Source organism: Peromyscus leucopus, chromosome 4, assembly GCF_004664715.2.
Source record: "Peromyscus leucopus breed LL Stock chromosome 4, UCI_PerLeu_2.1, whole genome shotgun sequence".
NCBI classification, from domain to species: Eukaryota; Metazoa; Chordata; class Mammalia; order Rodentia; family Cricetidae; genus Peromyscus; species Peromyscus leucopus.
This window is the reverse complement of record NC_051066.1, coordinates 78,257,535-78,272,136: the sequence shown is the minus strand read 5'-3', so window position 1 is coordinate 78,272,136 and position 14,602 is coordinate 78,257,535. Positions and strand designations below refer to the sequence as shown.

The 14,602-nt window shown below is 46.0% G+C and overlaps 1 protein-coding gene across 1 annotated transcript in view; it reads right to left on the bottom strand.

The window, feature by feature from the left end:
• Elf5 (E74 like ETS transcription factor 5) overlaps positions 1–8,628 on the bottom strand; it is a 39,992-nt gene extending 31,364 nt beyond the window's left edge. Inside the window, exon 1 of the mRNA XM_037205052.1 lies at positions 8,292–8,628. Within this exon, the coding sequence (XP_037060947.1) occupies positions 8,292–8,380 (89 nt within the window). The 5' untranslated portion in view covers positions 8,381–8,628. The remainder of the gene's footprint in view (positions 1–8,291) is intronic.
• Positions 8,629–14,602: the final 5,974 nt, after the last annotated feature.

The following is a 14,602-nucleotide window of genomic DNA, read 5'->3' as shown; positions in this document are numbered from 1 at the left end:
CAGGTGAATGTTCAGGATGTGGAGTCAGTATCCATTATTCTGGCTTTTTTTTCAGGACAGATTCTAAGGAGAATGTTTATTTTTCCATGCTCTATTGTTTCAACTAGTTAATGTCAGAATATGTTTTGGTGGATTTTTTTTTTGGTGGGGGGGGTGTCAGTGGATGTATCTGATAACAAATTCCTGGCACCTGGCACCTGGCACCTGGGAGCCATTTGATGAGGCATCAACTTCATGGGTACATTTCTTCATCTGTGAGGCATTTACTGTGATTACTGATACATGGTAGGTTTCATTAGGATGGAGAGAAATACCGTTGTTGATTGAGACCCCTGACCTTTGAGTCTGCCATGCCAAGAAGGACAATGAATAACAGCTGCCCTTTACTGGGTGCACTTCCTAGGTGCTAGGAACAGACTAAGCATGCTGTGTGTATTAAGTCATTTGATTATTACATCGTTCCTATGAGGGGTGTGTCATTATCATCAACTAAAATTTGCTGATGAGGAAACAGGTACAGAGAACTCAAGTACCTTGCCTAATACCACACAGCTGGTAGAACACTACTCAGGTTTTGAACTCAGGAAAACATTTGGCCAGAATTCCCTCGCTTATGATGTCATGGTAACCCTGGGGGAGATGAATCTGAGTTGAGATGTATCAGCTTTCTGATATGATGCTTGAAAGCAAGTATAAACTCTGGAAAACCATTGGCTTCTAAATTCCAGAGCATGGACTTAAGCACATATAGGCATTTAAACAATTTGTGCATTGATTTCGTAGTCAAGATTTCTTTTTCCCTTTAAATCCTCTCTGGATATCTTCTCCCATCTTTAGCCATTCATGTGCCCTTCTTTCTGATCAAGAATCCTAATTCAGAGCTGGGCGGCGGAGGCACGTGCCTTTAATCCCAGCACTTGGGAGGCAGAGCCAGGCGGATCTCTGTGAGTTGTGAGGCCAGCCTGGTCTACAGAGCGAGATCCAGGACAGGCACCAAAACTACACAGAGAAACCTTGTCTTGAAAAACCAAATAAAAAAAGAGAGAGAACCCCAATTCAGTTGAGAGCATCAATGAGGTGCTCTCCCCATCCCTACATACTCTTTCTTGGCTGTGCTTTGGAAGTGATGGGTCTTTGGGTCTTTGTATATTTTCATCACTGAAGACATCATGAAATTCAAACACTGGCAGAAACAATGGTTGGCCACAGTGTTATAAAGATAAACAATACTGTAATAAATATTACAGAATTTGAGTTTTGAGACAGGGTTTTGCTATATAGCCCTGACTGTTCTGGAACTTTCTATGTAGACCAGGCTGGCCTTGAACTCAGAGAGACCCACCGGCATCTGCCTCCCAAGTATTAGGATTGAAGGTATGTGTCACCATGCCTGACTTGAATTTGATTTTTTCCTTTTGTTTTTGAAAAAGGATCTCATGCAACCAAGGATGGTTTTGAACAGTCTGTAGCCCAAGATGCCCATGGACACTAGATCCTCTACCTTCCAAGTGCTGGGATTACAGGATGATGCCACTCTGACTTATTTACGCAGTGCTGAGGATGAAACCCAGGGCTTCATGCATGCTAAATGTACACTATACCAACTGGCTTACATCCACAGTAGAACCGGATTCTGTTAAAAACCAGGGAATACTGATCTCCTACTTACAAGGGTTTCATTACATCACCATTTGTGAAAGAGCTGCTACCCTGCAAGACTGTCTTTTCCCATTGTCAGTAGATGTCTTAGAAGGCAACCCATTGCAGATTTCTTGCTCAGGGTCAGGCTGGTAAGTCTGATGCCACAATGTTTGTGCAAAGGCATAGATCTGAGAGGTTCAGCCAGGGAGTCTTTCTCCAAGGAAGGATTCTTGAAGACAGAGTTTCCCCTAGTTCTTTTCTTAGTAAATATCAACATCCTGGTAGGCACGAGGCTTGCTTTCTGCAAGTGTTGTCAGAGGTGACCCTGTGGCCAGTCCATGCTGTTGCCAGTTGGGTATGGGTACTAATGGTGCTGCTACTCATATCCCTGGTGGTGAGTGGGCCTGTCCCTCCAGCCATGGCCAGTGAGCTCAGTTGATCTGGAAAGGATCCTGACAAAGGCTATCAATAGAGAATCACATCAGTAGAGATTCATCTTCCCACGGGGACCCTGACACGGGACTTGCTGAAAGAACTTTGCCTTCTGAACCTGTTTCCTCATTGGTGAAGGGGGAAGGATCACACACGCAGCTTGCAGATGTGTGAGGACACAGTGGCCTCTAGATTCTACATGGAACTGTCCTCTCCAGCAGTCACCACGCAAAGGTGTGTCCGTGGTCAAGAGGAAGGAAGTGCTGAGCCAACACTTCAGCCCCTTAGCTTTTAGTTTTTATATTTGTGTATGCATGAGCTAGTCTAGATAGAGGCCAGGAAACAAGAAAGGAGTCTATGAGAGGATAGGAAACAAAACAAAACAAAACAAAACAAAACAAAACAAAACCAAACAAAACAAAGCAAAACCAAACAGGCTTTAAGGGAGCTGAGTGGGGAGGGGGAATTGATCTGAAAGAGGGCAAGGAGATGCTTGGTGGTGGGAGGCTGGGGTGGGGATGGAGATGGGGACCAGGGAAATGGGGAGAAGAACAGAGTCAGGGCTGGAGCAGCCAAATCTGAGCATGAATGAAAATGCCACAAGGAATCCTGCTAAATCTTGTATGCTAAGTTTAAAAGATAAAATAACCCTTTAAAAAAGAAGTTATTGAGTATGCATTTTATCGTGCCTATCAATTTAAATAAGAATCTCGAGATTTGAACACTATGTTAAACAAGCAGTTAAGTTACAATGTTTATCTGGATTTCAGAATCATTATTAGTGCCTGAATTTGGTAGTTATCATAATTATAAAAACCCAACCAATATAATAAATCAGCATATACTTATAAAAAGTGAATAATATAAAAATGAGGAAGACCTAGTTATGGCTTCAGGAAAAAAGACATTGTCTATGAACACGCAAGGGAAACAGTTGAGGGCCGTGCATAATTCTGCTGTTAATTTTGAACAGGGGTTTGTAGGATGTGAGAGAATGGGGGAGGGACGCTGAGTGGGATTTGATATTCCAACTGGACAATGAAGGACTGCAGTGACCTGCTAAAAATGGATGGTTATTCTGCCCCAGACTTCACCATCGTAGGAGTGGGGCTGCCATTAGACCGATTTTATAGAAGAGGAAACTGAGGCTCACAGAGTCTCTGTGATTTGTGTAAGGTCACCGACTTTACACAGCAGGAGAGCCAGAGTTTCCTCTGAGAGAAGTCAGAGCCCAGGCCACTGAGCACTGTGCTTACTAGGGTCTCCTGTTCGCACCAGGGCCAGTGGGGAGTGTAAAGGAGGAGGGGAGGGTGTGGGTAACCCTGGCACTTCCTGGGCACAGAGAATTGGCTCCAGTTCACTGTCACAGGCAGCAGGGCACCTCTATGAACAAAAAAAGTGGGGGAGGTCTTTCCAGTTCAAGAAGACCTCAGTATTGAAGAACCCCAGATTTTGTCACTCTTTAGGGCAATCATCTGCAAGGCAGCAAGCTGACAGTGGGTCACAGTGTCCTCGAATACTGCATTCTATTCTGTTTCCCCTCTTTCCAACGTTTATTTTATTTGAAGAATGAGAGTTCTACCAAGGTGCATTTTATAAATATTGGGAGTAGGAGTTGGGATTCCCATGAGAGCCCCCACCTTCAAAGACTATTAAATGTGGTGTTTGGTGCACCTTATCTGAAAAGAACATTAACAGCCATGCTGTCAGTAGGTGAGGATCCTATTCTGGTGGCACTTTTAGCTGTATTTTTTTTTTCTGGGAAGAATGATACTTGGGCATTAAGTTTTCATAGCTTATCTCTCACCTGCAATGGAACTGGACATTTTGGTACATGCAGAGAGCTATCAATCAGGTGTACATCACCAAGGTTGCACTGTAGCAGTTGTGGAAAGGCCTATCTTTGGGGCTTTCCTAATATTGTTATAATAGGCACAGTCTGGATAGTTAGTTATAAAAAAATCATTAAAACTGAGTATGTACTTTGTACATTGTGGGTTCTGTTCTTATTTCTCTGTACATCAGCTGGTACTAACTGGAGGTTATTTATTCAATTATTTCTTTACCAATTTTGGAATAGTATGTTTCCTCTGCCAATCTCTTATAGTTTTCCACAGTTGTAAAGATTTGCCATTAAAGTGTTCAAAGATCTTGTCAGACACGATGGCACAAGTCTATAATCCTAGCCTCTCAGTTTGAGATCAGCCTGGCCTACATAGTGAGACCCTGTCTCAAATGAATGAGTGGATAAATTCATGAAGTTCAAAGATCTGGGTTGTACTCTGAAATTTCCTAAGGTTCGTTCCATTTAGAGACTGAGCAGGGAGCACAGACTGGTACAAGAAAGCAGGCATTGTGCTGCTTTAAAAGTTTTCTGGAATCTTGCTATCACTATTTGTCATTATGTCCTAAGTGGAGGCTGAGGGTTCCTGCTGCTGATAAACCTGGAGGCCCTTAACTTTGAGAGCCAACTGACTTCCCCAGACAAGTTCCTATCAACGTGGACATGCTTGTATTTGGAACTCATAAACCTAGGCTAGCCCCAAGTAAGGTGCCCAGGGTCCACATCTTTGGATGTTATCTCTGAGAAACCAGAGTTTAAGTGAAGACAGATGCCCTCAGAGTCCCACATGTTACTCTCGAATGCATCCCTTCTTAAGAACCACATTTTAATTCCTTCTCAATGAGTGAAAGCAAGTGGGTAGGCTTTGGTTCCATTTTGAGTGGCAGTTATTCCTCTGGCTCCTGGGAACCACTGAGATACAGATGGGGCTGAGCATTTCCAGGGGAAGTGCTTGTTAAACAGGTAGCCATGGCCTTGCTAAGAGCAGAAGCTGGAGGAGAAGGCAGTCGAGGAAAGACCAGGGGTGAAAGGAACCCTAGGCTTTGAGTCTAAGAGTTGTGGGTTCAGATATCAGCTTTACCAACTTGGCAGCCAAAGTTTTGTTTATCTTTGAACCTCACTTTCCTTGTCTGAAAATAAATTATTATTTCATAGAGTTTGATGGCAATGGAACGAAATGGGTGCTGGAGAGATGGCTCAGAAGTTAGGAGCACTGGCTGCTCTTGCAGAGGACCTGGGTTCAGTTCCCAGCACCTACATAGTGGCTCACAACTGTCTGTAACTCCAGTTCCGGAGGATCTGATGCCCTCTTCTGACCTCCATGGTACTAGTCACATATGTGGTGTACATACATATATGCAGGCATGACACTCATATAGATGAAAAAAATCTCAAAAACTGCAATTGAATGAAATTTTGTAGTGTAAGAAGTACTTAGTACCTGATACATACTAAATATTCAGTAGATTATTATCACAATAAGGTTATTTTTAAGCTTAGCTGCCCCTGGGTTTCGTAATTAGCACAATGAAAACACCGTTGGCTGTCCACTAGATCGGGTGGAAAAGCACACAGATGTGCACTTTGAATGTGGGTAGACATTCACCCACCTGTGAGTCGTTATTGAGAGAAGGTCACAGCATTTGGTCAGTGGTTCTTTTTTAACTTCACCAGAGCAGGAATTTCATAAAATATTTGTTTCCCCACCTACACTCCCCTGCTTCTGGTCTCCAACATGCCCATTTGAGAACACAGAGTCACTACAGAGTGTCTAGAAGATTTGCCATTTGGCCACGCCAGTCCCAGATGTCACCACTTACATTTCTGGTAGTCCTATCAGTGGGACATCTGAGAACTCACCTTTCTGCACCTGCCCATGGGAGCATGGAAGCCATCTGTCTCTACAGGAAATAGTCATTTGGCTTTCTGGTTCTCAGGCTGTGTCCACCTCAGGTTGCAGCTGTCACTTTGGGCAATGTGCAAGCCAGAGGGCAGATTTTGCACCAGGACCTCTGAGTTGGGTGGGGGGTGGGGGGATAATTGAAGTCAAGCATTCCAGCCAAATTGAGTGATGAGTTGCACAGGCCAGGAGATACTGGCTACGTGTTAAGAAAGCTGGCCCAGGCGTCCGATGTTTTGAGTGGACAGGGAAGAAAGGGTAGAGTTGACTAGGCTGGCTCTGTTCGGATTCCAGAGTCTTTGGGCAGTTGCTTGGCCTCACTGTTGGCAGAACCTAGCCTGGGAGTGTTACCCATCCCATGCTCTACCACTGAGACTTTGCCAAGTTTAAGGCAGACTGGTAGACTTACTGAGATAGCTTAAGGACCTGGGCTCACCAAGTTCACATCTTTGTGGGGTTGACTTTAGGTCAAGCTGAACAATGGTCAGGAGGCGCTCGGGAGGAGCTTCAGCCTTGAGGGAGCCTTCAGAACTGGCAAACTGGTTTCAGGTGATGGACACTTAAGACAAACCAAAATAGGTCTGGAGATAAGATTTGAAAAACTGGCTGACAGTCTGTGGCCAAAGAGGCCACCCGTAGGGGCAGTTTACCAACTGGGGGCCCCGTAACTCCAGCTACATACAAATACGAATGTCTTCTTTGGATGGGAGGGAGGAAGTGCCGTGACCACTTCAAGGTGTAAAGGAACAGCAGGCCCGATCTCAATCCAGCTGTACCGGCCTGAACAGGCACAACCGTTCACCTTTATGCTGCCGCGTGTACACTGATCCCTCTCCTCTAGGCCCACGCGTGCTTGGATACAGCTCCAGCCACACTCTCTCCTGTGTCTGTCCTCCCAGACACCGAGCATCCTCCACACATAGGCAGCCATTCCGGCGTTGGCTCCTGCCCCTCCCTGCGCTTGCATTACACACACCAGCCATCAGATAAATGCAGTCCCCTTAGGAAGCTGATTAATAAAACTATTTTATCTGTAATTACACCTGAGTGATAATGATGTCCTCAGAGCCTGCATGGTTAGATTGCCTCAGATGGTCACATCCAGATTACAGCTGAACTCACTTTGAACTCTGGCCACACTGCTGGCTCTCTAGCTCAGAGATTATAAACGACTCTAGGTGGATTCACTCCATGGCACCAAGAGGGCAAGTAGAATTCCACCTTCTCTCCCCCACCCCCAGCTGTGCAGTTAAGATCCCTGAAAAGACCATAGCCTCCACCAAAACGAGGGACAATGAAGTCACTTCCTCCAGCTCACTACCATAGGCCAGTGACAGCCTCCAATATTCCATAGGGGAAGCTGCCTCGCATGTTGGCTTGATGATCGACATTTGAAAATAAACAGTTTAATGTCTGGGTCTTGGGATCTTGGGGACAGACTCCAGTGAGCCATAATTAACTCTTTCAAGTCTTCACGGTGTCCTCCGAACAGTAAAATATCTAATTCTTTATGATGTAACGCTGAATGGAGGCAGTGAGGAGGCCTTTTGGGCTAATTACATGTTGGAACGAGGTTAACGACATGCCGGAGATTCTTCACATGGCTCCTCTGACAGTGACAAGTCACTCAGTAGCACGCTAGGGCCAAAGGCAGCCACTGGTTTATACAAGGCCTGTGTCCTTCTCTCCCTGAATCCCTTCCCTGCTCCCAAAGTTTCCAGGAACGAAGAGATCTTGGTTTTTAAAATGACCTACAGAGCAAGGGCCTGGAGGTTTGGACTGACATCCTTTCGGGTCCCAGCTCCATCATATGGGTTTTACATCCAAGGAAGGAAACAAAAGCTCACTCTCTAAGAGGATGTTCTGGGGCCAAGCAGGAGGCACATCTGTGCAAAGAAGCAACACGTGCAAAAGCGAGCGTTCACAGACGCACTGGATCACAGTGAAAAGCCAGCCATGTGGGGATGAGCTGCTGCTGCCTGCCCATGACCGAGCACAGCACTCAGCCCCATTCTGCACGGGATTGGGTGTCCACATTTCAAGGTCACATGAGTCATGAGTCCCAACAGAGATTCTTGTCCCATCCTTCCATTTTTGAACCACTTGCAGAGCTGTCACCAAGGGACCCTAGCCCAATCACAAACATGTCCTGTAGCATATACATCTTTGTTAACCTCATGATAGTCCCCACCCTGGTGAGGTCAGTCAAAAGGAACCCCACTGTTAGGCTAGATCATCATTCATACTGCCTGAGGAGGGGCCAAACCTTTAGGGGTGGCATGGACTGATGGACAAGGTTGTATGTATAAGAGCCACTGAGTTTCCTTAGCCTTCTCTCCCTAGAGAAGGAATGGGACAAATTTAGCTGTACTCACTGAGTGACAGTCTCTCAAGGTCCCCTCTTCCCTCAGCACATTCACACACACACACACACACACACACACACACACACACACACACACACACAGCACTTACCTCAGTTCATTTGTCCCGCCAGCCTGGACTGGACTCAGGTCCTCTGATGTCATCTCCCTGCCCTGTGAAGGCCCTGGCTGGATGGGCATGGGCCCCTCCTCCTCAGTGAGAAGGACACTGCATGACTGCTTCCAGGCAGGTGGCACCTCCTCTGGGTGTCCCGGCCCTGAGCAGCCTCCCAGGTGTGGCAGGGTCCTGGAATGGCAGCCTGCAGCTGGCTCCTCCACCTCCACAATGGCCAGCTGTCAGCAAGAGGGTTAGGCAAGACTCAAGGGAAAGACAGAGCGCCCTAGACCGACGCCTGCTCCCTGGTGCAGGCCTGAGCTCATGTGCTGCCTGTGACAGGCCTGTGGTCTCCCAGGGAGGTGAGGCTCCGCGTCCTGGGGAGCAGAGGAGAAATGTGTCAGACACAGCTCGTCAGCACCTCAGCACCCTGCCAAATAGTAATTATCCAGCCTCGTGCCACCTGGAGAGGGAGGGCAATATTGCCATCCCCATTTTATAGAAGGGTAAGTGGAGGCTTAGGGAGGTCAGACAACCACTTGAGCCAGACAGTCATGGCTAAACTTGGCCCTGAGGGAGGCTGACTCATCGATTACCACTGGAGCTTGGGTGAAGCCAGGCCTTTGGGGACAGCCATAGGCAGGCCTGATCAGTGGCAGCTGGGGCTCGGGCAGTTGTGGAGGTCTGCTTTCCTGTGGAATGCTCCTCGAGGCTCCCTTTCTCAGCCAGCTTTGCCTCCTTTCCACCTCTATTTAACTCTGTGTTCTGTTCTGGTTGTGGGGCCCTTACTTATATTATTAATCACTCGCTCCCTACTCAGGGAGCAACCGCCCTAGCTACTGTTGAAAGAAAACTTTCCTCAGGCAACTGGGTGAGTAGAAACTGTCCATGTTTTCTGCTTGGCGCTCACAAAGCATATTCACTTGCTAAAACTCCTGAGAAGTCTTCCAGAGAAGGAACCTGTTTCATTTTGTTTGGTCCAGGATGGCCTCCATTTCCATGAGCATAGACCACCCAGCTGGGACTTTCACCAGATCTGCGTTGGGAAATCCGGAGAGGGACTGTCATCAAGATCAGGGACTGTGCCTCCTTCACCCGTCTGTCCCCCACACCCCCCACTTGTGGCAGGTTTAGTATGCTGGGCAGACTCCACCCCATCCTCTTGTCCCTAGTTTCTCAGGTGTGGCACTAAAAAGCCATCTTTCATCCATGTTCCAACCCAAGCCCTGTGTGAAGCCAGCTGCCACATAGGGTGGTGACTTCTCTCACTATGATGTCTATCTCCTATCTATTCCTCCTGTTCTCTTTCTTTCACAGGGTGGCCTTTCCTGGTCACCTTCCTGTCAAGGTGACCATGTTGCCCAACCCCATGCATATGGTACTCCTGGGAATCACACAGTATGACTGCCTCCCTTATGTTCAGCATCCTTGGTTTACTTTAGTATTCCACAGTGTTTCCCACTACTGGACCTTTATCTACTTATATATTTCTTTGCATGTTGATCATCTCCAGGCTACTGGCGAATTGATGTATGGATGATGTACTGATGGAAAGGTCTAGGCCAGACATGGTCGCCTGTCTGTTTACTTCATTCTTGGATCCATACTCGGGTTGCAAATCTCTAGCCACAGGTAAGAGTAGAGGCAAAAATCTCACTTGAGTGCTGCTTCCAAGCTGAGTGTCTTAGGAAGGTGAATACAACTCACGAAATGTTGCCTTTATTCAGTGTACACAAGGGAAGTCTTGACTTGTTCAACTCTGTACTTGTGGGTTATGCTCACCTACAAGAAACCCTGTGTCTAAGGTACCTGTGTATTTTCACAAAGCACCCAGTGGGGTAGCTTCATAGACTCATCCATAGAGGGTGAGCTTCAGGAGTTGGGTGACCAATCGTTATATTGACAGCATCACTATTTGGAGCCCTTACCCAGGCTTCCTGGCTTTGTCCTGTGCCTTTCATATATATATACCTTTCTTGAATCCATGCTTGGATTGCTACCTGCTGCATATATTAGAAGCTCAATGCATGTCTGTGCTGGCTGATAGCTCCTACCATGGGCTTAATGAAGAATGGAAAAGGGGTATTCTCTTACAGGCTTAATTGGACTGAGCACCACAGATACCTGTATTGAGAAGGGTCCTGAGGCCATAATCAACCAGCAATGTTTCCATGCATGCATTTATATGTGTGTGCATGTATCAGCTAAGGTATAGGCGCATCTCTTTGCTGTTCTAAACTGGCCACTGGGGAGGCTGAATGTTGTTAACTCGAATGGGATTAAGTGGTGTATGTCATGCAAGGACTTTTAAGCAGGAGTCCAGGCAATGCAACACACTCTTGGATGCCCAGCCTCTGGGTGTGGCTTATCCATGTTTCATATGCCAGAGAGAGGATGAAATGACACACACAGCCCTTCTTAAAGTCATGGGTTTCACATTGCTTTCGGGGTGAGCATAGGGGCTACAGAATAGAAGAGAGGGCAGGCATAGGAATTCTTCACTCATTCAGCCTCAGGGTGGACACAGGCAGCCAGGAACTGTTTCCACTCTACACCATTGCACTGTGGGAAGGTTTCAGCTTCCTAGCTTTATGGGGATAGTTATTTGAGTAGGGGTAGAAAAAAAGACAAGAAGGAAATGCCTTTTAATAACATCTGAAATTAGCAACAAAACCAATTAAAAATAGAAAGGAAGAGAAGTCACCACAATTTCCCTGCATGAACACGTGCTTTCTTTGGGGAGTTTGTTTATCTCTCCATTAAGTATTTACTTTGGGTCTGACAGGAGCCAGTCACTGGGCATTGGTGCTAAAGTAATACACAAAGCTATGAGTAATGAGGAAAACGTAAGACACTTTTTTTTTTGTCTGTTTGTTACTGAGTAGTAGGCTAAAAGCTACTCCCCTAAAGAGAGATCTGAGCCCTCATTCCCCAAAGTCTGGCGTTATTGGATGGTCCACAGTGAGTGATGCCTTTAAAGGGATCTTGAGAAGGCAGAGCTCACCCTGAGTTACGTGGTGGTGGTGGTGGTGGTGGTGGTGGTGGTGGTGGTGTGTGGTGTGTGTTGTGTGTGTGTGTGTGTGTGTGTGTGTGTAAGTAGAAGGAATTTAGAGATGCATAAAAGAGAAGGTGAGGTGAGGAGGGCAGTGCAAAAGAAGCCATGAGCAGAATCTCCCTCAGGTCCTCTGAGAAGGGAAGGCCACACAGAGATCTTGACTTAGAATCTCTGGCATCCAGACTACGAGACAATAAATATCTATTGTAAACCAGCAAATCTGTGAACTGTTATGGCACTATTAGGAATCTGATAGATAAAGGAATACTTATTCACTGTAGACAATGCAGACCAAAGCTAGCTGAAGCCGCTGACATCTGCAGTCCCAAAGTACATTTGTTTTCATTTGTTTACTTATTTGTTTGTTTTTTGAGACAAGATAGCTCTAAATAGCTCTGGCTATCCTGGAACTCACTCTGTAGAGCAGGCTGGCCTCCAACTCACACAGATCCGCCTGCCTCTGACTCTGGGAGTGCTGGGATTAAAGGTGTTGACACCAAACACAGCCCAAAGGGCTACTGTAATCCCAGAACAGAAGAGGAAGAGAAAGTAGGCTGCAGTCACTGGCCAGCCAATCTCCTGAATTAGTGAACTCCAGCTTCAGTTAAAAACAAACAAACAAACAAACAGACAAATAAATAAATAAACAAATAAAATGAACCTAGCGGTGGTGGTGCACACCTTTAATCCAGCACTAGGAAGGCAGTGGCAGGCTGATCTCTATGAGTTCAAGGTCAGCCTGTGTCTCTACAGCTAGTTCCAAGCCAGCTAGCCAGGGTCACACAATGAGTCCTGCTTAAAAAAATAAGTAAGGAAATAAAGTGGTTGAGGAAGACACTTGACACCAACCTCTGGTCACTACGTGCACATGAATGCATGTGAACACATACACATGCCCCCCCCCCCATGCATGCACACATTCTGAACACCTTTCTATGCCTTTTGTCTTTCACTCTAATTTTAATAATCTCTGTTCTATTTTGTCCATGTGCACACAGCCATTCATTTGAGTGCTTTCTTTGTGCTAGACGTTTTGGTTGTTGCTAGTTTTCTACCACCATGAATGTTGTTGCATGGTCTTTCTAATAGTAGCTCCCGGGGTACATCAGGGTAGGACACTTCATCACTGCAGAGCACAGAGTGAGCTTCAGAAGCTGAGCCAGCTCACCAGTGATGGGCAAGAGTCTCTGAGGGGTGTGGGGAGGCCAGCTAAGCTTACTAGCTTGAGGGAGTGGCTTAAAAACCCACAACACTTTTTCTTTTTTAAATGAATAGGATTAAGGTAAGATTTATGTTCCAATGAGAGAGCAGTAGGGTGTTTTCAACTTTGGATCCAGAGACAGATAGAAGACAATGGGCAATGTAGATTTATGGATATGCTGTGGTAGTGTTTCTGGGAGTACACATTGGTTAGAAGCTGCGTGTTGTTTCAGCCCTGCCCTTCCCCATGGGCTGAAGCACCAACAAAGTCATTTCCTGTATGAAATGTGTCTTTTTCCATGGAGCCTTGGGTGATCGTGTGGGACTTCAGAGGGGTTTTGTGATGTTACCATAGGAAGGAATATGCATTAGTTTTGCAACCAGGAGAAAGGCAGCCTGTGTTCCTTTTCTATGCAGTCGGTGGCTATTCTGTTATTGTGTCTTCATATTTTCCTTTGTGAGAAGGTGACCTGCAATGGAGGAAGGACGGTAGGATGGACTTGAGCTTGAAAAGGCAGTCTGAGAGTGAGCTTTGAAGATGCTTGCTATAAAAACAGGGATAAACCTTGAGGACATTGTGCTAAGTGAAAAACACCAAAAAGACAAACAGGTGCAGTTCCCCTGACATGAGATCCTGACTGGACAGATTCATAGAAATGGAAGGCAGAATGGTAATTGATTGCTGGGCTGGGGCACCAATTTCATAGGTGCAGACTTTCATTTTGGAACATTAGAAATGCTCTAGAGGCAGATGGTGTGTGATTGCAGCATTGCATTGGGAATACACTTCACATCACTGAGTCATATGCCTACAATGTGTAACTTTATTTCATGCACATCTTACTCTGTAAAACAGATAAAGAAATGATCAGAGCTAACCTAGGGATTCTAGGCAAGAAGATGGGTAGGAGAATAGAGTGATAGGAAGAATCAAAGGCTCTTGTAGACAGGAGTAATAGAACAATGACTCGTGTGCCCGGGACTGGGCCAGGTGGTGGAAAATCTGTCCTATCTCTATGATTATGTCCCCATTGGACAAGGAAAGAGCTGAGGTTTAGTCATATGTAGGATTTTCGCAAGAAGGCTGTGAAGTAGAGCTGGAATTCAGACCCAGGTTGGACTTGTCCAGGGTCTCCTTTAGTGACATTTCCTGGTCACCGTTTCCTTTGGTCACAGTGTTTCCTTTGCATTCATGTAGCACTTGATCCACTTACCAGTTGGTTCAGTAGGTCATTATCCCATCCGAGAGACAGGAAACTAAGACTCACAGGTTAAGATGTCAGCCTAACTTCATGCAGCTAATGAGTGGCACAGGCTATTGACCCAAGTCTGCCTGGATTTAATACCCACTGAGGTTTTATGGGCTTAGCCTAGGCTCCAGGGACAGTTTCTTAAACACCTGTTCCCTCACATGTGCATGCAGGAACATGCACACACACACACACACACACACACACACACACACACACACACAGTATGTGTACCAGGAGGGAGTGTGTGCTGGTAGTGGTATCATACAGTACAGTTGTTGTTTTAAGATGTACCCTGTAGCATCTCTTTGCTGTTAGAGGTCATACAAATCTTAGAATGCCCCGTTTCACTGTTTTTCTGAGGACTCGTGACACCAGAACAAGTTTACCTGAGAAATAAGTGCACCCCATGATACTGTATTACTACGATTTATTGACTCATCTGTCTTGTTGACCAGGTTGTAAGGGCTCAGAGGGGAGGGTGTGGGCTCTGTCTGAGTTATCTCTGAATACTTACTGCTCAGCATTGTGCTCCACTCCAGGGAGGGACTCATTACATATAGAGAAAGAATGTATGAATAAACCAGAGAAGCAAAGAAAATGTTTCCATGAACTCTTCAGGAGGAGCTTTTTTTGGGGTTCAAAAATGGTATTATCTATAGAGAACAGTGGTTAGCTCTGGCCAGACTTTGGTTTCCCTCTGTCCACCTGAAAACTATTCATATACTGAACCTCAACTGGGTGGCCTAGGGAAACAAAATACAAATGATCCACATCTATTCTTAAGGATGCTGTGATCTAGA